Source organism: Pleuronectes platessa, chromosome 1 (genome assembly GCF_947347685.1).
Source record: "Pleuronectes platessa chromosome 1, fPlePla1.1, whole genome shotgun sequence".
Classification (NCBI taxonomy): domain Eukaryota; kingdom Metazoa; phylum Chordata; class Actinopteri; order Pleuronectiformes; family Pleuronectidae; genus Pleuronectes; species Pleuronectes platessa.
In genome coordinates, this window is record NC_070626.1 from 33,395,657 (window position 1) to 33,420,456 (window position 24,800).

Below are 24,800 nucleotides of genomic sequence, written 5' to 3' on the forward strand. Positions count from 1 at the left end.
ACCCATTTGATACAGTTTGACATGGTTGAGGTCAGTGGATGAGGAGGAATACATCCAAGTGTAAGACAAGCAAAAAACAAGACATTTCCTGTTTCCACCAGGGGGCGCTGCGATTTCAAGTCATAATTTCTGTGTAGATGTCATCAGGCCGGGACTCTTGTCTTACATGTCTAGTTTGGACTCGATTGGACCAAATTTTAACCCTAACCCATTTTTCATCTCCATCTTGTTGTGATGATACTCATCTGAATTTGATGTTGATCTGATGAAAGCCCTGGGACAAGTACGTCAAAGTAAAAATGTGGAATATGGCCAAAATGGCCACTAAATGCAAAATGGCGGGCTTCCTGTTGTGTTTTTCATAATGCAGTGAGAGACTTTTTTGTGTCTCTGAACATAATACAACTGTGTATCATTTTTTGTGAAGATCGTTCAAAGTGAACTCAGGGGCTGTGTATAGGTGGCGCTGTTGAGCCATTTTGCCACGCCCATTCCAAATTAATCACTTTTTGGGGTTTTTGAATTTCATGTAAACTTTGGAAACAATTTGAGCGTCTAGGCCGGACCACGCCCCGAGTCGGTGCTTGGGCCTCATAATAATATCTTGAATTTATATCTTTCCTTTCAAGACCCAAGGACACGCTACATCTGTGACGACATGTTTGAGGTATAAACATGAGAGATGCGTGTGAGGGGGGGGCTCAGAGAAAAGGCCTCTGTTCAGTCACTGACGCCATGTGCAACACGCCCTTAGTAAACACACACTAACTGTAGTGTTATGACTCCTGAGTCAGTGGACTCACCTGAGCTGCAGCCACAGACACACTGAGCCACAGACACACTGAGCTCACTGTCTGTACCTGGAACATGAGAGGAAATAAACAGTCACTGTGTGCTTGTGTTTAAAGTTCTTTATATTTTCCAGTATGAACATGGAAACCTGTCAGGACTTTCCTCTCAAACAGCTGCTGTTGTTTATGAAGCTCGAGTCGGTTTGACACTGAGACTCATTCATGTCTGTGGGCGTGGCCTCATGGCAGAGAAATGACATAGAGCAGATTTACATGAACAAAGAAACGCAGAGATCAGCAGATTCCTCCTCGTCGATGTGCAGCTCCTCCTGAAGCTCCTCTCAGCAGCTGAGTGCAGTTTGAAGGAGGCACAGCCTCCACGTACACAACTACCACACAAAACAAGTGCACACATGAAAGCAGTTCCCACTGTGTGTTTCAGCAAAGGATTTCCTCTGAGGTACAGAAATAAAACAGATAGAACAGGTTCATTGTTCCACAGACACTGTGCACTGCACAGACACTAAACACAGACAACACAAGACTCAAACCACAAACTGTGGCTACACTTTAAATCTATTAAATATGCATTATGGATCTGCCTGACCTCCACCCCCCCGACGCTGCTGTGGTCTCCCATCAGGACTGAATGTCCAGACGGGCTCGGTCCAGCAGAGACTCTGTCACCGAGTGGAGCCAATAAATAAAACTGTTTAATTCACCTTCATGACTAAATATACGACCACAGAAGTTTGTGTGGTTTGTTTCTCTTTGGTTGAATAGGGTTTCCACTCATGTTGGGATAAATAATAAAATCTTAATTCATATTTCTTAAAAATGTATACAATATAATATAACTAGTTATAGTAGTTATATTATAGTTTGAGATACTTAAATCTCAAATGCAGAATATGGACTTTGGTTTGTTCTTGTGCTTAAAGGACTAATTTGAATTGTCAAACAATATATTGACCATGAAGGGTTTGATCTGGGATGTAAATCTCCTGTGTTCATATCCTCAGCAGCTGATTATTGATTCACCTCTGAGCAACATGAACACAACGTGTGTTTCCTGAGCTGCAGGGTTTCACTCGGTTTTCAAAATGAGGCCTGACATCCTGAGTGTGAGAACCAGACGATACAGAGAACTGACTCATCTCAACAGGAAACAAACACATCGTGAAGCAGATCTACACCAACACGATTCTGTGTGATACAGATCTACAGCTCATATAACACAATTTCAACAAACACACACTGATAATATACTCAAAACAATAAAATGATGCATCTAATGAAATATATTATCCATCCATCCAGAAATGTTCCTGTTCAAATCCTCTTCACTGAAATGTTCTTTTCAAACGATGGTTTCTTCTTCTTCGCTCCTCAGTGGAGTTCGGCTGCTGGACTCCGGCTCCGCTGGCTTCTTCTTCTGGCTTTCACTGTGCGAGGGAGGAGAAGGTTGAGTGACAGGAACCAAACAGGAGTTCTGATAAATGTAGAGCGACTCACCGTCAGTACATTCCACCTGAGGCTCCTCCCACTGTCCGTCTGCCTTACAGTGGACCACCGGTAGGTGGCGCTGTGTGAACCCTGCGTCGCATCGATACCGGATGATGGAGTTGACAGGATACTCCTCCTTCCTGTTACCAAACATGTGGGCGTGGTCCACCTCCGGGGGGGCGCCACAAGACACTGAGGACCAGAGGACACGGGGTGGAACCATGTGTCCAACATTCATGTGCTCATTCATACCTGTGGTCAGAGTCTCCAGTCCACCTGACCCCAAGACCCCAAAGACCCCAAGACCCTAATAGCTCCAAGACCCCAAAGACCCCAAGACCCAAAGACCCCAAGGCCCCAAAGGCCCCAAGACCCCAAAGGCCCCAAGACCCTAAAGGCTCCAAGACCTCAAAGACCCCAAAGACCCTAAGACCCCAAGGCCCCAAAGGCCCCAAGACCCTAATAGCTCCAAGACCCCAAAGACACCAAGACCCAAAGACCCCAAGGCCCCAAAGGCCCCAAGACCCTAATGGCTCCAAGACCCCAAAGACCCCAAGACCCCAAGGCCCCAAAGGCCCCAAGACCCCAAAGGCCCCAATGACTCCAAAGACCCCAAGACCACAAAGGCCCCAAGGTCCCAATGACTCCAAAGGCTCCAAGACCCCTAAGACCCCAAATACCCCAAGACCCCAAGGCCCCAGAGGCCCCAAGACCCCAATGACTCCAAGACCCTAATGACTCCAAGACCCCAATACCTCCAAAGGCTCCAAGACCCCAAAGACCTCAATGACTCCAAAGGCTCCAAGACCCCCAAGACCCCAAGACCCCAAGACTCCAAGGCCCCAGAGGCCCAAGACCCCAAGACCCATCTGACTACAAGACCCCAAGGCCCAAAAAACCCCAAGGACCCATGCAAGACCCCAAGACCCCAAAGACCCCAAAACCCGAAAGACCCCAAGACCCAAAAGTCCCCAAGACCCTAATGGCTCCAAGACCCCAAGGCCCAAAGACCCCAATGACTCCAAGACCCCAAGAGCCCAAAGACCCCAAGGCCCCATGCAAGACCCCAAGACTCCAAAGACCCCAAGACCCCAAAGACCCCAAGGCACCAAGGCCCCAAGACCCTAATGACTCCAAGACCCCAATGGCTCAAAGACCCCAAAGACCCCAAGACCCCAAAGACTCCAAGGCCCCAAGGCCCCAAGACCATAAGACCCTTCTTGATTAGCAGTTTAGAACAAGGACTTCTCTCTGGGTGGAGACCAAACCAGAGTGAAGTCCATGAGGAAGAGAAACCTGATCCATAACCAGAAGACCTGCCGGTCGGCAGCAGCAACAGCAGAACGTTACCTGGACCCTTCTTGCAGGTGAAGGGCAGGTGGTAGTTGCAGGGCACGTCGTTCCACTGCCCCCCCTCGTGCCAGATCATCACCACACAGTCTTCTCCGGCGTTGTAGTAATTATCCGGCTGGTTCGGCCTCCAGTTCTCAAATTGCTGCAGAGAATCACACACACACACACACACAGACACACACATTTGAAATCTGTGCAGCAAAATTGGTGGAAGTGAAAACATGAGATGGATCTAAACGTCCAAAGTCTGTTTCCTCCTCCCAGTTTGAACTGGAAGCCTCTCAGGAGCTGCCCCAGCACACCCGGTGAATCAGGGACTCACCAGAGGAGAACCGTCTGTCCAGCGGAAGTCCTTCTCTACCGTCTTGTCATTCAGGCCGATCCACTGATAGTCCTGAGCGTTTGCTGCAAAGACACGTGGACCTTCATCAGGACTTGTTCTTCATCCTGTCTCTGGCATCAGTCCAACACATTCTAAACTCACAGTTGACAAAGTCCTGCTCCTCTGGCGTGATGATGCTGACCAGGTGGGCGTTCCGGTCCCGGCAGCGGTGCTCCGCGTCCAGCCACGTCTCTCTGTCAGAGAGGTGCAGGTAGCAGTTCCCCTGGAACTTCGTCCACCCGTCTTCACACTGCTGCTCATCTGCAGCCGCCGCAGCGAGGGGGGGACAGCGAGACAGGTTCAGGTTCTGTTTCAGAGCTCCGAGACTCAGGACTTCACATGATTCCTCATCCACATGTACAAATGGGTGTTAAACTGAAGCCGTTGAGGAGAAGCTGTTCTATCTTCTCACTGTGGTTGTGGTGTTTCAGTTTCACACACAAACACACACCTCACCACTGCACGGCCCCGTCTGGCATCATGATGAATAAAACAAACATCCCCCTCAGAATGGAAAATCATACAATACTCCCCTTCAGCTGGGAGGCCGTGCACAGCAGGAATCTGATGATGCATCTGTAAAATGTTCCTTTGGTGAAACATCCAAAGTCCCATTCACTCTCCTGCTTCACTCTGATGGTTTGATGTCAAAGGACCAGTTTACCCATATCACACAAAAACATATTTTTACACTTCCACTCCCCAAAGAATATGTGGTCGACAGTATGGCTTCATTTTGACCTTGCAGAGATTTCTGGTACAGCCCAGATTCAATATACTGCTTGTGTCCAGTAATAATCTGGTATGATGTTTATTCACCCACAGGGTTAATAAAGTATCCATCTATCTATCTATCTATCTATCTATCTATCCATCCATCCATCCATCCATCCATCCATCCATCTATCTATCTATCTATCTATCTATCTATCTATCTATCTATCTATCTATCTATCTATCTATCTATCTATCTATCTATCTATCTATCTAACTTCAATCTTCATGTGTGTAAAGTATTATAATCTCAAGGATGTAGTGAAGCCACCTGCACTGAGCTCCATCATCCTCTGAAACTCTGGATTGTTTTCAAGTGAAATATGTGTTTGTGTGATTTGGGTCGACCTTTAGTGACTCCACTGTGGTGCAGTGGTAGAACGGATCAGCACAGTTACACCTGGTACGTCTGCATGATTCCTCATGAGTCACCGTGATGCTACCTGTCGTTAGCATCTGTCGTTAGAGGCAGTTGTTAGTAGTGATTAGCTGAAGCTGCTCTCGTACCCACGTCACAGCGTTTCCCTCCGTAGCTCGGCAGGCACAAGCATTCGTACGAGTCCGCACCCCCCACACACGTGGCTCCGTTGGCACAGGGGTCGGAATCACACACGTCTACCTCTGGAGGAGGAGAGGAGGAGAGGATGAGAGGAGGAGGAGGAGGAGAGGAGGAGGAGAGGAGGAGAGAGGAGAGAGGAGGAGAGGAGGAGAGGAGGAGGAGGAGAGGAGGAGAGTCTGAACCCCCCACACACGTGGCTCCGTTGACACAGGGGTCGGAATCACACACGTCTACCTCTGGAGGAGGAGAGGAGGAGAGGATGAGAGGAGGAGGAGGAGGAGAGGAGGAGGAGAGGAGGAGAGAGGAGAGAGGAGGAGGAGAGGAGGAGAGAGGAGGAGGAGAGGAGGAGAGGATGAGAGGATGAGAGGAGGAGAGGAGGAGAGTCTGAACCCCCCACACACGTGGCTCCGTTGGCACAGGGGTCGGAATCACACACGTCTACCTCTGGAGGAGGAGAGAGGAGGAGAGGAGGAGGAGAGGAGGAGGAGAGGAGGAGAGGAGGAGAGTCTGAACCCCCCACACACGTGGCTCCGTTGGCACAGGGGTCGGAATCACACACGTCTACCTCTGGAGGAGGAGAGGAGGAGAGGATGAGAGGAGGAGGAGGAGGAGAGGAGGAGGAGAGGAGGAGAGAGGAGAGAGGAGGAGAGGAGGAGAGGAGGAGGAGGAGAGGAGGAGAGTCTGAACCCCCCACACACGTGGCTCCGTTGACACAGGGGTCGGAATCACACACGTCTACCTCTGGAGGAGGAGAGGAGGAGAGGATGAGAGGAGGAGGAGGAGGAGAGGAGGAGGAGAGGAGGAGAGAGGAGAGAGGAGGAGAGGAGGAGAGGAGGAGAGGAGGAGAGGAGGAGAGTCTGAACCCCCCACACACGTGGCTCCGTTGGCACAGGGGTCGGAATCACACACGTCTACCTCTGGAGGAGGAGAGGAGGAGAGGATGAGAGGAGGAGGAGGAGGAGAGGAGGAGGAGAGGAGGAGAGAGGAGAGAGGAGGAGAGGAGGAGAGGAGGAGGAGGAGAGGAGGAGAGTCTGAACCCCCCACACACGTGGCTCCGTTGACACAGGGGTCGGAATCACACACGTCTACCTCTGGAGGAGGAGAGGAGGAGAGGATGAGAGGAGGAGGAGGAGGAGAGGAGGAGGAGAGGAGGAGAGAGGAGAGAGGAGAGAGGAGGAGGAGAGGAGGAGAGAGGAGGAGGAGAGGAGGAGAGGATGAGAGGATGAGAGGAGGAGAGGAGGAGAGTCTGAACCCCCCACACACGTGGCTCCGTTGGCACAGGGGTCGGAATCACACACGTCTACCTCTGGAGGAGGAGAGAGGAGGAGAGGAGGAGGAGAGGAGGAGGAGAGGAGGAGAGGAGGAGAGTCTGAACCCCCCACACACGTGGCTCCGTTGGCACAGGGGTCGGAATCACACACGTCTACCTCTGGAGGAGGAGAGGAGGAGAGGATGAGAGGAGGAGGAGGAGGAGAGGAGGAGGAGAGGAGGAGAGAGGAGAGAGGAGGAGAGGAGGAGAGGAGGAGGAGGAGAGGAGGAGAGTCTGAACCCCCCACACACGTGGCTCCGTTGACACAGGGGTCGGAATCACACACGTCTACCTCTGGAGGAGGAGAGGAGGAGAGGATGAGAGGAGGAGGAGGAGGAGAGGAGGAGGAGAGGAGGAGAGAGGAGAGAGGAGGAGGAGAGGAGGAGAGAGGAGGAGGAGAGGAGGAGAGGATGAGAGGATGAGAGGAGGAGAGGAGGAGAGTCTGAACCCCCCACACACGTGGCTCCGTTGGCACAGGGGTCGGAATCACACACGTCTACCTCTGGAGGAGGAGAGGAGGAGAGGATGAGAGGAGGAGGAGGAGGAGAGGAGGAGAGAGGAGAGAGGAGGAGGAGAGGAGGAGAGGATGAGAGGATGAGAGGAGGAGAGGAGGAGAGTCTGAACCCCCCACACACGTGGCTCCGTTGGCACAGGGGTCGGAATCACACACGTCTACCTCTGGAGGAGGAGAGGAGGAGAGGAGGAGGAGAGGAGGAGAGAGGAGGAGAGGAGGAGAGGAGGAGAGAGGAGGGAGGAGAGAGGAGAGTGGAGAGAGGAGAGAGGAGGAGAGGAGGAGAGAGGAGGAGAGGAGGAGAGGAGGAGAGGAGGACTTTCACAGCTCAGGAGTTAGTGCAATAAACTGAAGCTGCTGAAACATCTGATGAAGATGCAGAACATACATGATGCTGAACACACACAACATCCAGAGCACACATCATGTAGAACACACATGATGCAGAACACACATGATGCAGAACACACACTTGATGCAGAGCACACACATGATGCAGAACACACACATCATGCAGAACACACATGATGCAGAACACACACATGTATGATGGCAGAGAACACACGTGAGGTTTGTCATGCAGACAGCAGAGTGGAGGCGACGTCCTGGCACAGCAAACCAAAAACAACATATGTGACTGAAGAACTGAACACGTGACACACAGGCTGCACAACCTCATAGAGCTGATAGATGTCTGACAAGCAGCTCGACACACAAACCCACAAACACACAAAGACACCATGAAGAAATCCAACACGGAACATGAAGTCAGATGCAAACACATCAAGACAGAACAGCAGGAGACAAGACAGAGAGTTGAGATTCAGAAAATAACAACACAGTTAATGTTCATCTGAAAAAGAACCACAACACAAAGACATGCAACACAATCTAAATGAAGAGGGACACAAGTCAAAGTGACTCACGGTGGCAGAGAGCAGCTCCGGCCTCCACCGAGCACCCAGCGTCACCACAGGGGTTCGGATCACACGGGTCCGGGTCACCTGACCAACAGGTAAAGAACGATCAACACACATGAACTCAGTCGTATGATCTGCTCCAGTATCAAGCTAAAAATAAAACAGGTCAGAGTACAGTTCAAGCAATGACACAAAATATAAACTTAAAGACTAAAGAATAAAGTATGCTGGCCTACCTTCCACTGTTTTTCCCACAATGCCTTGTGTCTCTGCGGTGGGAGGAGCAGCCAGTCCTGCTGGGGCGAGTGCAGGACCATGGGTCACGTGAACTTCATCGTGAGTCTGTGAAACATCAGCCTCCTCTGGTCCTGTTGTGCTGTCTGTTAACCCCCATCCCGAGGTCGAGGGCAGCAGCGCCTGTGGAAGATCTCCAGAGGAAACTCCAGAGGAAACTCCAGAGGAAACTCCTGAGGAGATGCTGGTGCCTGTGGACGTGTCGTCGCCGCTGCTGCTCCAGCTTCCTTCTCCACTGTACACTGCAGACCCCTGTCCCAGCTCCAGAGACAGAGCATCTCCAGATGCTTCTGTCAGGAAGTCTCCAGACACAAATGTGACACTGCCTTCTCCACTGGTAGAGGACTTCGATCCAGACCATCCTGATCCAGACATTCCTGATGCAGACATTCCTGATCCAGACATTCCTGAAGTGAACCCAGAGATGAAACTTGAGCTACCAAACCCAGACAAGTGTCCACCTCCCTGTCCAGAGCTGTAGAGTAAAGACCCAGAGGCCTCCTGCTCTCCAGAGGATGACACTGAAAGCTCAGTGAACCCTGACCCCACCAAGGTCACGCCTGAGAGGAACCATGAGTCACTTCCTGAAGAAGACCCGCTGTGATCGCCACTGAGAATCCCAGAACCTGAAATGTCTCCAGATCCACTGAACACCAGCCGGTCCCCACCAAGTTCATGCTCCTTGTGGGTAATCGGAGAGGACACATCGATCAATTCAGAATCAATCAGTGAGACTTGAGCGTCTCCACTTCCTGAAAGCTCTCCTGAGTGTCCACTACCAGAGGAAGATCCTGATGGGAAACCGCTGAACCCAGAAAAGTCCTGACTGGTGATGAAACCGGATGGCATGCCAGAGAATTTTTCACTTTCCCCAGAGCTGAACACAAATCCAGATCCAGACAGGTCCCCGCTGCCACTGAGAACTCCAGAGCCCACTTCAGATGAAGGGAACATCAGAATTCCTGTGCTCCCCTCTCCAGCTTCTTGGAATCCTCCTGAAACTGAGCCCTTTCCAGAGCCAAAACTGTCAAATCCTGAGAAAACCACAGCGATCCCAGATTCTCCTCCACTAAGACCTGATCCAGAAGCATCTGCACTACCAAGACCAGACACTCCACTGAGCAGCTCTGCACTCCCGCTTCCAGCCAAATCTCCAGAGACAACCTGGTCTCCAGAACCAGAGATGTCTCCAGAACCAGAGAGATCTCCAGAGCCAACCGTATTTCCAGAACCAGAGAGGTCTCCTGACCTAGAGAGATCTCCAGAGGTAACCTGGTTTCCAGAACCAGAGAAGTCTCCTGACCCAGAGAGATCTCCAGAGGTAACCTGGATTCCAGAACCAGAGAGGTCTCCTGACCCAGAGAGATCTCCAGAGGTAACCTGGATTCCAGAACCAGAGAGGTCTCCTGACCCAGAGAGATCTCCAGAGGTAACCTGGTTTCCAGAACCAGAGAAGTCTCCTGACCCAGAGAGATCTCCAGAGGTAACCTGGATTCCAGAACCAGAGAGGTCTCCTGACCCAGAGAGATCTCCAGAGGCAACCTGGATTCCAGAACCAGAGAGGTCTCCAGAGGTAACCTGGTCTCCAGAACCAGAGAGGTCTCCTGAGGTAACCTGGTTTCCAGAACCAGAGAGGTCTCCTGAGGTAACCTGGTCTCCAGAACCAGAGAGGTCTCCTGAGGTAACCTGGTCTCCAGAACCAGAGAGGTCTCCTGAGGCAACCTGGTTTCCAGAACCAGAGAGGTCTCCTGAGGGACCCCCAGAGGCACTTCCGAATGCAGACCCTGAACCAAAGTCTGCAGAACCCGAACCAGAGCCTGACGACTCCACAGGGATTGGAGGAGCGACCGAGGGAACAGCTGGAAGCAAAAAACAGAAAAGTGTGAGGAATGTGGTGAAAAACATTGGAGCAGATTTGTTCTAAGAATTTGTTCTTACCGGGCCTCAACAACTCAGTGATGGACGTCAGGTTCAGAAGCACCTCCTGGATTTCTGTGAGGTTCAGTCCAGTTTCATTTGCAAAAGGTAGAAGATCAGCTGCAGGAATAAAGCAATGACAGAAAAAGATGAAGGACTTCCTGAGACGAATGAGGAGCATGAACAGTTCAGTGTTTACCTCTGAAGCAGTATGCATCAAATCTGGCATCTTCAGGGAAGCGAGTCTGGTTGGGGCTAGCGTACACAGAGTGCACTCCAGATTTCCCTGCTCCACACTGGGCTCGAGGCTTGTTGATGGGAAACCGGACGCTCAGATCCAGCAGCCAGCCAGCACGGCACTTGTCCAAACCCATCCTCCAGGCTGCGTGGAGCTCTCCAGGGGAGGCCAACACGGCGTTCTGCTCTCGACAGCTGGAAGAAGCCTCAGCGAAGGTGAAGCCCTCAGCAGATCCCACATGGAACACCTCACCTGAGCAGCAGCCAGGGAACAGATGACAGCGTCTTTACTTAGTAACAACATAAAAAGTCAAAGCAAATCCTCCTTCGTACCTTTGAGCCCGTCGACGTAGCAGTGAACATCATATCTCTCGTCTCCGGGCCTCAGACCGTACGAGCGGACTCCGGGTTGATCCCCCAGATCTCCAACGCACTTCTCTCGAGGGAAAACAATGGGATACCTGGAAAATAACAAAATGTGATGAGCTTTCAAGTCCTTTTCAGCTCAGGAATCTCTGCACCTGCTCTGAAGATGTATTTCCCAGTCACCTCACAGTCTGGTCCAGTAACCATCCTGCATCACACTGGTGATATCCGGCCTCATATGCTGCCTGCAGCTGCTCTGCTGTGGCCATGGCGGCTCCGGCGCTCTGACAGGCCAGCTGAGCTTCAACGAAGGTGAACCGATAGCGACCGGAGCCGGAGCGGTAATGGAAGACCACGCCTGCATCCACCAACAAGAGGAAGGGTTGTGTTGGGGAAACGTTTCATCACCAGTGACTCTCATTACATGCATCTGCAGCTCTATTACTGACCAGTAGGAGGCATCACAAAGCCTTTGCTGGGCTCCCTGCCGACGCCGGCCCGGGCGGTGACGGCCTCTATCAGGTCGGTGATGCGCTCGGTGACGCTGGGCGGCTGAGGCAGCGGCAGCTCTGTGGGACTTTCTGTGAAATCCACAGCGGTGGGTTGCTGGGTCTCCAGCTCTCCCAGTGCTTCGCTCTCTGTGGTCGTCCTCCTGAAGAACACCTCAGGGCTCTGCGTCACTGTGCTAACGCTCAGAACGCCACTGCCCTCCTCTGGGAGGCCGGAGCCTTCATCATCAGGAGACTCTGAAGAGGAGGGAGGAGGGAGGAGGGAGAAAACTCAAAAACTGTGTTCAAACTGGTCCCATTGACCGCGGGCTCCACATCCCATCACGTTCCTAGAAACTGATGATAGTGATAATTCACGGCGTGTAATGTGTGAAGATGTGCACGTGGCTCCACACGGACTCACCGGTGTAGCAGAAGCAGTCGTAGCGAGCTTCAGGGCGGGGGTATCCTGTCTGGTTAGCGTGCAGGTAGACGGTCCTCACTCCCAGCAGACCTCCTCCACACTGCGGCCGCCGGATGTTGATGGGGTATCGAACACTCTGGTCCCGCAGCCAGCCGGCGTTACACACGTCCATCCCCCCCTGCCAGGCCAGGTGGAGCTGACCTGTGGTGGCCAGCTGAGCTCCCTGATTGGAGCAGGCCGCCACAGCCTCAGAGAAGCTGAACTTCTCTGCTGCGGCCCTGTGGAACACTCTGCCTGTACCACATGAGAAGGTTTGTTAGAATGATCAGGTGGAGCAGGACAGAAGGAGCTGAGAGGGGAGTGGAGCACAGAACCTGTCATCTTCTCTGAGAAGCAGTACACGTCGTAGGTCTCGTTCAGGTCCCTCCTGCCGTAGGTCCGGACCCCCGGCAGATCCTCTTTGTCCCCGTAGCACTGCTCACGAGGGTCGTGGATCGGGTACCTGAGGTTTAATGAAGCTTTTAAGAATTCTACCTGTTGATGGAACATTTGACTTCTCCACCTTTTCACTGGTCCTGCTGGTTTTTGTCTTAATATGTAGAGACAGTTTGTTCTGTATTCTTACCTCTGGTGCTTTAAGTCCTTTTTTCTTACAGGATTAAGGTTCATTCTGCTGGAAACAGCTTTGGAATGAAAGACTCTCACTGGTAATGGAGTTTTTCTACTGTACTGTGCTGGAGCTTTGACATTAGACTGAATCCTCAACTGGTGAATGTGGAGCAGGCTCCGAGCCGAGAGCAGCTGCAGCAGGTTCATGTGTAGTGGTTTCAGGTTTGTTCCGTAAAGAGAAAGAACTGGTTGTCACGTGATGCACTCAAAGATGCTAATCTGTTGTCCCTGGTGCTTTCACAGTGTTTGAGTGTAATTTGTTGAGTGTTGTTGGTATTTGCAGGACAGAGGTCGTAGAGGTCACAGACTGACCTGACTGTGTGATCAGAGAGCCAGCCGGCGTCACATTGGTGGAAACCGCCATCGAAGGCAGCTTGGAGCTGTTCAGGTGAAGCCACCACGGCGCTGTTCTGAGAGCACGCCGCCGCCGCCTGGTCAAACGTCAGAGTGTAGCGCCCCCTGATGCCTCGGTAGTGGAACACGATGCCTGAGGATCAACCAGGACTTTAAAGGTTTGTTATCGGTCAGGAACACAACAAGAAACTAAGTTTGACCAATCATCCAGAGTTACTTTAAACACTTAACTAACTTACCTTAAGAAGCTGAATAGAAATGTTTTATTTGATCTGATTTCAAGTTTAAAACATTAAAACTACTCTATATTACAGTATATTATTATTATTCACAGGGATGAATGTTATTTAATTAATTTGTGTAATTCCATAAATTCACTGGTATCAGCTTCAATGTGAATATTTGCTTCAATCTGAATATTTGCTAAAGTTAAATAAGAACGTTTAAATATGTTATATTTTCTGATATTATAAAGAAACCAACTGTCAGACATATTGATAATGAAAATTATCAAAGTTTCCCTAATGATCCGATAATTGAAGTTTTCTGTAAGTTTATTGCACAAAAATACAACAATCTGATAACGAACATGATTGTTACCTAATTCCTGGGACTGGGAATATTTTGTATGTATACCTGTATATATATATATATATATATATAAATAATATATATATAAAATCTCCCATTATTGGTCCTTTGAGTTATGGTCATTTTAAATAATTATGTTTGTTAAGTGGAATATCAATAATAAAAGTAATGTGAATTCCAGCCGTCTCCTCACCTTGGACCTGCAGGTGGACGAGGTCGTGGTCGTCCTCGATGCCGTGCTGGACCTCACAGCGATACGCTCCCGAGTCCCTGGACCGCAGGTCTGAGATCTGGATGCTGGCGTCAGTTGGTGTTTGGGGATATCCCAGCAGGTGAACTCTGTCCAGGTAACTGTCTGTGATACGCACACGTCCCTCCAACGCCACCAGGATGGTCGTGACCTTTTCTTCAGTGACCAGGCTCCACTTGATGCGGTGGGAGAGCGGCGTGATGGTGGGAGCTCCTGGGTCTGGAACTGTGTGGTCCTGAAAACAGAAACCACATCATTCACCGACAAGTCATGTCCAGGAGAAACACAGATATGTGAGGATAATTAAAGGCAGTGATACACATCACCAGAGATGTGTTCACAGAGGAAACAGCAGCTGATATAATAACACTTACAGTAAATGTCAAAGAGGCTTCACAGAGCCACAGTCAGAGAGTGAGGATCATCTTCTGATTTATAGCTGAGTCACATCTTTCTCATTAATGTTTGTATTGTAATGATACAATAAAGTATAGAGCTTCTTTAAACCAGTGGATTTGGATTATTACCAAAAAATTAAGAATCTAATAATATATCAATCAATAATATAATATAATACAAGTGTATGGTATATTAATAACGCTCAGGTTAACGCACCTCAAAGTAACACGGTAGCACCAGTGCTCCTCCCAGTAGAGGGCGCTGTGGTCCCTCCAGGGGAACACTCACACTGAGAACATCCTCCGGGTCTGAGGACACAACATGAAGAAGAGGATTCACCTCAAGTGACCAGATGTTCAAGGTTCAGTGGGTCGGGGTCGTGACAGCAGGAGGTCGAGGTCTTACCCATGATGCCGTGCTCCTCGTACACGTGGTCAAATGTTCCTGAGACGACTCTCACACACAAACACATGAAAACTGGCCACAGTTTCATCTCTCGCCTGAAAGACAAGACATCTGGAAATGACCAACACTTTATGGAATATTCATATTTCACACTTCACATTCACTGTAGTTATAATCACAAAGGACACATTATATTTGTATATGGATGAATGAGGACATGACATTAACTGGTTATAATTATATGATGATGAGGGGATGTGACATTTTGTGTTTCAAGCTTCTTCTGCGCTTCAGAATAAAAGCTTCAGCCAGAGAAGCTCATGTTTTTGAAGGTGTTGGAACATGGAGGGAGTTTCTCCAGCAGCTGGTGTGTGAGCTGCTCCACACTGAGCCCATTCAGCTGCTGTGGTGAGGGCCACTCCCACAGACACTCAGGGGCCCCTCAGACCTGGGGTGTTCCCCTGGACTCGGTCAAATGCAGCTCTGTGTTCTCAACACTGCTCACATTCACCCAGTGTGACGCAGGATGGGAGGAGGCCGGAGGTGAGGCCGGGACAGGCTCCAGTCTGAGACGCCTCACGTGTCCAGGTTTCCATCAAAAGGATTAATAAATAGATAAATAGATCAGTTAGAATCCAGGGAGGCTGGAAACACATCGATAACCTGTGACTGCCTTATTCTTATTAGTTTCCTGCTGTAGTTACGCAGCAGTTTATGGATTTAATTAACTATTTCAAATTATTTGGACTTTTTAAAACTTTGTGCTTCAAAGAATGTTAATAAAGTCTTTCTGCCATTTTGTTATCATTTCTGCCAATATCAAGTAGAGGTTTCAGTTTGTTTTACTATATTGTATTGTATTATATTATATTGTATTATAATATATTACAGTAAATTATATTATTATATTATGTCAGTATATCATATTATAATGTATCATATTATAATATATCCTTGTTTTTCTCTACGCCTATTCTAATGTTTGTCATTTTACAATTCAGAGAAGATATGATTGACAGTAGATTAAAACTTCTGCTTTCCTGTGACAACCACAAACTTCTCACACAATCTTTTAAATAACTTTTTTTAATTCATAACGATGAAGATAAATAAGGTGGTGGAGGAATCAGGGAGATTCAGAAAGAGTAAAGTTCTACAACTAATTTAATTCAGTTCATGAGACAAATTGAATTCTTGCGAACATTAAACATAGTTAATGTGTGTTCATGTCGTAGAGTTCAATATAAATGAAATACACACTGTGGTGTCACCTCACTCAGTTTATCAGAACAAAGACAAAGAGAGAAAGAAGGAAAAGGTCTCACCTGTGGAGGTTCCTGCTCTGCTGCTCTGCTGTGTGTCCTGGTTCCGAGCCCAGTTTGACCAGTGAGGAGATGTTGGATGTTGGACTGTGAGCAGAGGAAAGAGACGGAGATCGACTCAGAGGAGAAACTCACTCTGGAGCACCAGGGGGGGGTTCGTCCTTTCAAAATAAAAGCTGCCAGCTTCTTGTATTTCACACTAATTTGCTGCTGATGTGTGTGTGTGTGTGTGTGTGTGTGTGTGTGTGTGTGTGTGTATAAAGATGATTGACAGCTGAGACTGGCTCCGGATTGGTTAATCTTCTGCACTGACTCTGAGTCAGTGGTGAAGATGGTGGTGCTTGTATCGTTTCATCATCTTCATCATCTTCATCCTCAGTCTATCACATGTCTACAAAATAACAACAATTCACAGATTTTCCTTGTTGTGAGAATTTCTTCATCTCCAGGTTTTGAAGCTCAAGGTCAAAGGTCAGGATCCCAGGTATCCGCTCACCTGACAGAGACACTTTGTTTTCAGTAAACTACTTCCTGGTGATCTGTGATGTCATGAAGACGTCAGAGAAGAACGTCATAGGTTTGTGTCTCTGCATCCACCACATCCTATGATGTCATCATGATGTCACCATGAAATCAGGAAGTGATGGTCTATAGTGAAGTGATGCATTATTTTTCCACAACTACTAATAGAGACTTGTTATAGAGCTGACTATAATGTACAAAGTTCATATATATATATATGTATATATATATATGAATGTACATTGTGTTTCTGAATCACTGCAGGACGTTTTTTTCCAAGCCGAAAAGTTTCCTGGAAATAATGTTAAATATTTGGATTATGAATAGTGAACACATTTGTTTGTGTAAGTCAAACATTCACACTTTGCAATTATTGAACGTTAAAGGAATTTGTGAAGAAATGTGACATTTAAAACTCGATGACAAAGCATTTTAACACTTGGGGAGTGAACATGAAAGTGAGTGTTTTCATGAACAGGAGGTTTGAGACTCAGGTCGTGTTGACTTCAGGGAGTTGAGACAGTTTCCCTCCGTCACAGAGCAGACGCTCCTCTCTCTGAGCACAGCTGGAGATGCTGTGGATTAAACATCTGGGTCCAGTTTCACTGAAGCTCAACTAACAGTTCCACCTGCTGTGACTGAGCACCACAACCACCAGAACCACAACCACAACCAGTACCAGAACCACCAGCACCACCACCAACAGAACCAGAACAACCATAATCACCACCACCAACAGAGCCAGAACCAGAACAACCACCAGCACCACCACCAACAGAACCAGAACCACAACCAGTACCAGAACCACCAGCTGCACCACCAACAGAACCAGAACAACCATAATCACCAACACCAACAGACCCAGAACCAGAACCAGAACAACCACAAGCACCACCACCAACAGAACCAGAACAACCATAATCACCACCACCAACAAAACCAGAACCAGTACCAGAACAACCAGCACCACCACTAACAGAACCAGAACAACCATAATCACCACCACCAACAGAACCAGAACCAGAACCAGTACCAGCAGCAGCCGGAGGATCTGGAAAGCGATCATGTGACCTGGAGCTGCGACATGTGAAGGTGGAGGCAGCAGAGCGGTTCTTCACAGAGCCTCTTTGTGAGGAACCAGCTGAGCTGACGCTCTCACCTCAAAGTCCCTGATGAATCAAAACACTCATGACGCAACACAAACAACATATTTCAGGTATATTAATTTCATACTATATTTGTGTAAGTGGGTGTGGCCTCTCTTCTCCATGTTGGCTGTGATCACAGAGGAGCCTTGTTTGCTCCGGGCTGTTTCTAACATGTTCCTTTCATTAGCAGAAGAGTGGCCGTCTGTGACCTGCAGCAGCTGACTGCAGGTCAGTGCCCACAGGGTGGAGCTGCACCTGGGTGGGGTCTGCACCGAGGACCAGAGCCCTGCTGACATCCACCTTTAACTACACCCACCTCCAGCTCTACATCCACCTTTAACTACACCCACCTGCAGCTCTACATCCACCTTTAACTACACCCACCTGCAGCTCTACATCTACCTGCAGCTCTACATCCACCTGCAGCTCTACATCCACCTGCAGCTCTACAACCACCTCCAACTCTACATCCACCTCCAGCTCTACATCTACCTGCAGCTCTACATCCACCTGCAGCTCTACAACCACCTCCAACTCTACATCCACCTCCAGCTCTACATCCACCTCCAGCTCTACATCTACCTGCAGCTCTACATCCACCTGCAGCTCTACATCCACCTGCAGCTCTACATCCACCTGCAGCTCTACAACCACCTCCAACTCTACATCCACCTGCAGCTCTACATCCACCTTTAACTACACCCAGCTGCAGCTGTACATCCACCTCCAGCTCTACATCCACCTGCAGCTCTACATCCACCTGCAGCTCTACATCCACCTGCAGCTCTACAACCACCTCCAACTCTACATCCACCTGCAGCTCTACATCCACCTTTAACTACACCCAGCTGCAGCTGTACATCCACCTCCAGCTCTACATCCACCTGCAGCTCTACATCCACCTGCAGCTCTGCAACCACCTCCAACTCTACATCCACCTTTAACTACACCCACCTGCAGCTCTACATCAACCTCCAACTCTACATCCACCTGCAGCTCTACAACCACCTCCAACTCTACATCCACCTGCAGCTCTACATCCACCTTTAACTACACCCAGCTGCAGCTGTACATCCACCTCCAGCTCTCCATCCACCTGCAGCTCTACATCCACCTGCAGCTCTGCAACCACCTCCAACTCTACATCCACCTTTAACTACACCCACCTGCAGCTGTACATCCACCTGCAGCTCTACATCCACCTCCAGCTCTACACCCACCTCCAGCTTTACATCCACCTCCAACTCTACATCCACCTGCAGCTGTACATCCACCTCCAACTCTACATCCACCTTTAACTACACCCACCTCAAGCTTTACATCCACCTCCAGCTGTACATCCACCTCCAACTCTACATCCACCTTTAACTACACCCACCTCAAGCTTTACATCCACCTCCAGCTGTACATCCACCTCCAACTCTACATCCACCTTTAACTACACCCACCTCAAGCTTTACATCCACCTCCAGCTCTACACCCACCTCCAGCTTTACATCCACCTCCAACTCTACATCCACCTGCAGCTGTACATCCACCTCCAACTCTACATCCACCTTTAACTACACCCACCTGCAGCTCTACATCAACCTCCAGCTCTACATCCACCTTTAACTACACCCACCTGCAGCTCTACATCAACCTCCAGCTCTACATCCACCTTTAACTACACCCACCTCCAGCTCTACATCCACCTGCAGCTCTACAACCACCTTTAACTACACCCACCTCCAGCTCTACATCCACCTGCAGCTCTACAACCACCTCCAACTCTACATCCACCTTTAACTACACCCACCTCAAGCTTTACATCCACATCCAGCTCTACACCCACCTCCAGCTTTACATCCACCTTTAACTACACCCACCTGCAGTTCAACACCCACCTGCAGCTCTACATCCAGCTCCAGCTCTACATCCACCTCCAGCTCTACATCCACCTTTAACTACACCCACCTGCAGCTCTACACCCACCTCCAGCTCTACATCCACCTTTAACTACACCCACCTGCAGCTCTAAATCCACCTCCAGCTCTACACCCACCTTTAACTACACCCACCTCCAGCTCTACACCCACCTTTAACTACACCCAACTCCAGCTCTACATCCACCTTCAGCTCTACACCCACCTTTAACTACACCCAACTCCAGCTCTACACCCACCTCCAGCTCTGCATCCACCTTTAACTACACCCACCTGCAGCTCTACACCCACCTCCAGCTCTGCATTCACCTCCGGCTTTACATCATCAAACATGTCTCAAGGCCTTATCTCTGCTGGTCAACCTTCCTTTGTTTTTAGGTTGTTTTCAGTGGAAGAGGTCCATAGAGCTCTTTCCTCTCTTGATATCAGTAAATCTGCAGGTCCAGATCACTTGGAACCATATTTCTTAAAGTTAGCAGCTGATTTTATTGCCAAACCGCTCCAATATCTTTTTAACCTCACTATCACCACAAATTGTATTCCTGAAATTTGGAAAGTCGCTTACGTCCTTCCCCTTTTGAAAGGGGGGGACCCTACTTGCTTGAATAATTATCGACCCATCTCCAAGTTGTCCATCCTGTCAAAGGTCCTTGAAGGTCTAGTAAACAATCAGTTGAAAGATTTTCTCCATACTAACAACATTCTCTCCCCATACCAATCCGGCTTTAGGAAACAACACAGCACAACTACAGCCTCACTCAAACTCACTAATGATATAATAGACTGGCTGGATCAAAAGAAAGTGTGCACAGCTCTCTTTGTTGACCTTTCTAAGGCCTTTGACACAGTGGATCATTCCATTCTGAAGCAACGCCTGCTTGATATAGGTTTATCTGAGCAGGCTGTTAGCTGGTTTAATAATTATCTGTCTAATAGAAAACAATGTGTTTGTTTTGAAGGCAGCTCATCCACACTTCTAAATGTCTCTACTGGTGTGCCACAGGGCTCAGTTCTTGGCCCGATTCTGTTTGTTATTTATGTAAATACATTGGGCAGTAACGTCCCAAATGCCAAATTTCATTTTTATGCTGATGACACAGTTATATACTGTTGTGGCACCACTCTTGCCGAAGCCCTTGGCAACTTACAAATTGCTTTTAACCTTGTGGAAAATCAGCTCATTGAACTAAGACTTGTCTTGAATGCCGCCAAAACCAAACTGTTGATATTTTCCAATGGCAGAAAAGTGCCTGTGTCTCCACCCAGCATTTTGTCATTGCAAGGGTATGAAATTGAACTTGTGAACTGTTACAAGTATCTCGGCATTTTAATTGATGATCGACTTTCTTTTAAACCACATGTAGAAAATCTGGTAAAAATATTAAGAGTGAAACTGGGATTCTTCTTCCGTCACAAATCTTGTTTTTCTTTTTTTACCAGAAAAAAGTTGATTGCTACCACTTTCCTCCCTGTACTTGATTACAGTGATCTCTTGTATATGAATGCCCCAGCTAACTGTCTGCGCTCTCTAGACACTGTATATCATGGTGCCTTAAGGTTTGTCACTGGTTGTAAAGCCCTCACTCACCGCTGCATCTTATATGCTCGAGTTGAGTGGCCATCTCTGGCAGCACGCCGCCTTATACATTGGCATATTTTTATTTATAAAGCTATCTTGGGTCTGCTCCCCCACTACTTATGTAATTACATCTTTAAATCCCAGAGCAATTACTGCTTACGTTCAAATGAGCTTTATTTATTAGTTATGCCTAAAGTAAACACTGAATTTGGTAAGCACTGTTTTAAGTTCGCTGCACCTGCTGCTTGGAATGCACTGCAAAAAACCCTAAAGTTAAAGGAGCTCATAAACCTTGAAACTTTGAAGACTCGTGTGAGAGAAATTGGAGCGGCTTCATACCGCACTTGTTCTTGTTTTGGTGGGAATCCGGAGCTTTAGTCCTGTTGCCTTATCTTAAGGGAACAGGGAACTTATCTTATTTGATCTGTGTTATGTGATTTTTGTGTGTCTTGTGACTGTTGACATTTTTTGTATGCTGCTGTCTTGGCCAGGCTTCCCTTGCAAAAGAGGTCATTGTATCTCAACGGGACCGACCTGGTTAAATAAAGGCAAATAAAAATAATTAAAAAAAAATCCACCTTTAACTACACCCACCTGCAGCTCTACATCCACCTCCAGCTCTACATCCACCTCCAGCTCTACACCCACCTGCAGCTCTACACCCACCTCCAGCTCTACACCCACCTGCAGCTCTACACCCACCTCCAGCTCTACACCCACCTGCAGCTCTACACCCACCTCCAGCTCTACACCCACCTCCAGCTCTACATCCACCTTTAACTACACCCACCTGCAGCTCTACATCCATCTCCAGCTCTACACTCACCTCCAGCTCTACACCCACCTGCAGCTCTACACCCACCTCCAGCTCTACACCCACCTCCAGCTCTACACCCACCTTTAACTACACCCACCTGCAGCTCTACACCCACCTCCAGCTCTACATCCACCTTTAACTACACCCACCTGCAGCTCTACACCCACCTCCAGCTCTACACCCACCTCCAGCTCTACACCCACCTGCAGCTCTACACCCACCTGCAGCTCTACACCCACCTCCAGCTCTACACCCACCTCCAGCTCCACACCCACCTGCAGCTCTACACCCACCTCCAGCTCTACATCCACCTTTAACTACACTCACCTCCAGCTCTACATCCACCTCCAGCTCTACACCCACCTCCAGCTCTACATCCACCTTTAACTACACCCACCTCCAGCTCTACATCCACCTTTAACTACACTCACCTCCAGCTCTACATCCACCTCCAGCTCTACACCCACCTCCAGCTCTACATCCACCTTTAACTACACCCACCTGCAGCTCTACATCCATCTCCAGCTCTACACTCACCTCCAGCTCTACACCCACCTGCAGCTCTACACCCACCTTTAACTACACCCACCTCCAGCTCTACATCCACCTCCAGCTCTACACCCACCTCCAGCTCTACATCCACCTCCAGCTCTACACCCACCTCCAGCTCTACACCCACCTCCAGCTCTACATCCACCTTTAACTACATCCACCTTTAACTCTAGAGCAAACAATATAAACTCATTATAAGATTAATACAAATATCAAACAGTATGAAGTCATTGTAAGATTATTAAAGATATTAAACAATATAAATATATAATATAAACTCTGGACTTGATGCTAGATGTGCTAACACTAAAGGCCGCTAACGTTCCACCCCAACGTTGAGTTAGGTCGTTGCTGATTGGTTGGTGTGTTATTTGACTCCGCCTTCTTGAAGACGTTGTCCTCTCTGATTGGCTCGTGGAGCCGCCGCTCCGCAGCGCGTCATCGGGGACAGTGAGGTAGGTTTCCGTGTCAGCGCGTCAGGAGGAGCTAATGGCTGCGGAGCGACCGGAGCGGCTTCACTGTGAGTTCCTCTCCCGTGCTCCGGTGCGGACACGTCACTGCACCGCCGCGAGCGCGCACATGACCGATAGCACATGTATGTTCCTGCTAGGGGCCTGTCGGCACGGCACGGCCCGGCACGGCCCGGCCCCGACGGCTAGCTCCATGCTAACTGTGGCTAATAGCTGCTCTATGTGATTCACACCAACGGAAGCCAACGATCGATTCTACGACAAATAATGAGATTCACGAACAGAGTTTACGATGAAGGAGCGTAGAGATGTCGAGATGTCAATCAAACTGACATCTCGACACACTGTGTGTGTGTGTGTGTGTGTGTGTGTGTTTGTGACAGAGAGCTCAGACCACTTGAGGGAATGTGATGTGATTCAAATCATATGTATTTTATGCAAACTGAGTCTGCATCATATACAGTACAGCATTACAGTGTTATGTGTATATATATATATTTCTGTGTGTGTTTTTGTGTGTGTGTGTGTGTGTGTGTGTGTGTGTGTGTGTGTGTGTGTGTGTGTAATATGACGATAGGTCAGGTTCTAAACACTAACTCCTAGTCCAAACCTTTTGCCCCACAAATACATGTCCAATGTGCAGCAGCCTGTCTGAAGCTCTGGAAGCCATGACTTCATCCCCTGCAGTGTCACTCCCTTAATATGAACCTTAATATGAACTTTAATATGACTTAGTTTACAGTCTCTGGTTCAGGGAAAGCTTGAAAGTCCTTGAAAAATGTGTTTCTGTTCCTCTGAAAACGTACATACCTTAGAGTGTCCCACACCTGCAGGTGGTTGATGGACAGACGGGATCTGAAGGGAACTGGTCACAACAGACGTGGTGATAACCGATGAGGCCTGAAGAGCCCGGAGGAGAAGGCCTGAGGGTTCAGGGACGTTCTGGTTGATCCTAGAATCTGCTCCTTGTAGAAGAGCCTGATGGAAACAGGGAATGTTCTGATTGGAGAAGCTGGAAACAGGAACTTCTACCAAGAAGATGTGTTGCTAAATAATTCAGCAAAATAGTTTTTGATCAACAAATCATCTTAGATTTTGGTTTAAGTATTGTCTGCCATTTATTTTCTTTAGGGTTCGGGCTAATGAACCAGGTCCAGTGGTGGAGCAGGACCTCAGCCTGGCTGCAGCCACATGTGTTTCTCCTCAGATGGAGAATCTCAGGCTCCGGACACTTGTTTATCTGTTGCCTGTTGCTGAGTTGTTCAGAGTGTGTCTCTGAGGGTAATGAGTAGTTGTGTAGTTGTTTGTCTGTCCTGTCTCCATGACTGGCTCATGTTCAGTGATGATGGAAATGCACATCAGAGCCGATGCTTCTCTTGCCGTCAGAGTTCATCTGTAACAGTTGAAGAGTTGGAGCTAATTGTTTCTGTTCCATTGGCTGAGATCTGCTGTGCAGTGGAAAGTTAACCATCTATTTAAATTTTAGTTTCCGTTATTACTTTAAAAGTTGTACATGCTCTAATGTTGAGAAAACACTTTCCTCAAACAGTCCATGGCTGCAGCTCCTCTTTCCAACACTCAACATGTTGAATATCTTGTTTCTCTTGCAGAACTCGTCTGGTTTACAAATGGAGGAAAGAACTTTCTACGAGTAGTCGGAGCTTCAGCCGATGATGTGAGATGTGAATAATGAAAATGCTGAATGAGAAACTTGAGTAACGAGGTTCTTGCAGAAGACTGACCTGCCGTCATTTCCCACATAACCTCCTCTGTTTCAGCCCCCCCCCCCCGTGTTGTGTCTCATCGTGCTCGTCTTCCTCACACACCTTCACCTCCCGGCTCTGCAGCCCAGCCCGGCCCAGTGGACCCCTCCCTCTCCCCAGGCCTCGAGCCCTCCCATCGGCGGCCCGCCCCGGCGGTGTGTTGGTGTCCGATGGCGCGGTGGGATGCTGAGGGCTGCCGCGGG

General features: G+C 48.8%; 1 protein-coding gene and 1 long non-coding RNA gene across 2 annotated transcripts; one reads left to right on the forward strand and one right to left on the reverse strand.

Moving 5' to 3' along the window:
* Positions 1–896: 896 nt before the first annotated feature.
* LOC128443575 (aggrecan core protein) lies at positions 897–16,046 on the reverse strand. The gene is made up of 19 exons (XM_053425989.1): positions 15,825–16,046; positions 14,500–14,594; positions 14,311–14,402; positions 13,639–13,930; positions 12,813–12,987; positions 12,206–12,333; positions 11,832–12,125; positions 11,369–11,665; positions 11,103–11,277; positions 10,887–11,014; positions 10,516–10,806; positions 10,338–10,436; positions 8,342–10,258; positions 8,112–8,189; positions 4,135–4,293; positions 3,973–4,055; positions 3,648–3,792; positions 2,307–2,489; positions 897–2,236 (listed from the first exon to the last, which is right to left on the reverse strand). The coding sequence occupies exons 2-19, from the start codon at positions 14,585–14,587 to the stop codon at positions 2,181–2,183; spliced, it is 4,680 nt and encodes a 1,559-aa protein (XP_053281964.1). The 5' UTR covers positions 14,588–14,594; positions 15,825–16,046; the 3' UTR covers positions 897–2,180.
* A 6,752-nt stretch (positions 16,047–22,798) lies between these two features.
* LOC128439889 (uncharacterized) lies at positions 22,799–24,738 on the forward strand. Its single transcript, XR_008338460.1, has 4 exons — positions 22,799–22,884; positions 23,668–24,115; positions 24,445–24,509; positions 24,613–24,738. It is a non-coding gene; the product is annotated as an uncharacterized LOC128439889 (long non-coding RNA).
* Positions 24,739–24,800: the final 62 nt, after the last annotated feature.

What these genes read in the sequence shown, in the direction of transcription:
- LOC128443575 (XM_053425989.1), bottom strand. Translation starts at nt 14,587, where the DNA reads ATGAAACTGTGGCCAGTTTTCATGTGTTTGTGTGTGAGAGTCGTCTCA. An exon ending in CGAGGAGCACGGCATCATGG is followed by an intron (nt 14,403 to 14,499) that starts GTAAGACCTCGA and finishes TTGTGTCCTCAG; the next exon opens with ACCCGGAGGATGTTCTCAGT. An exon ending in TGATGCATACTGCTTCAGAG is followed by an intron (nt 10,437 to 10,515) that starts GTAAACACTGAA and finishes TTATTCCTGCAG; the next exon opens with CTGATCTTCTACCTTTTGCA.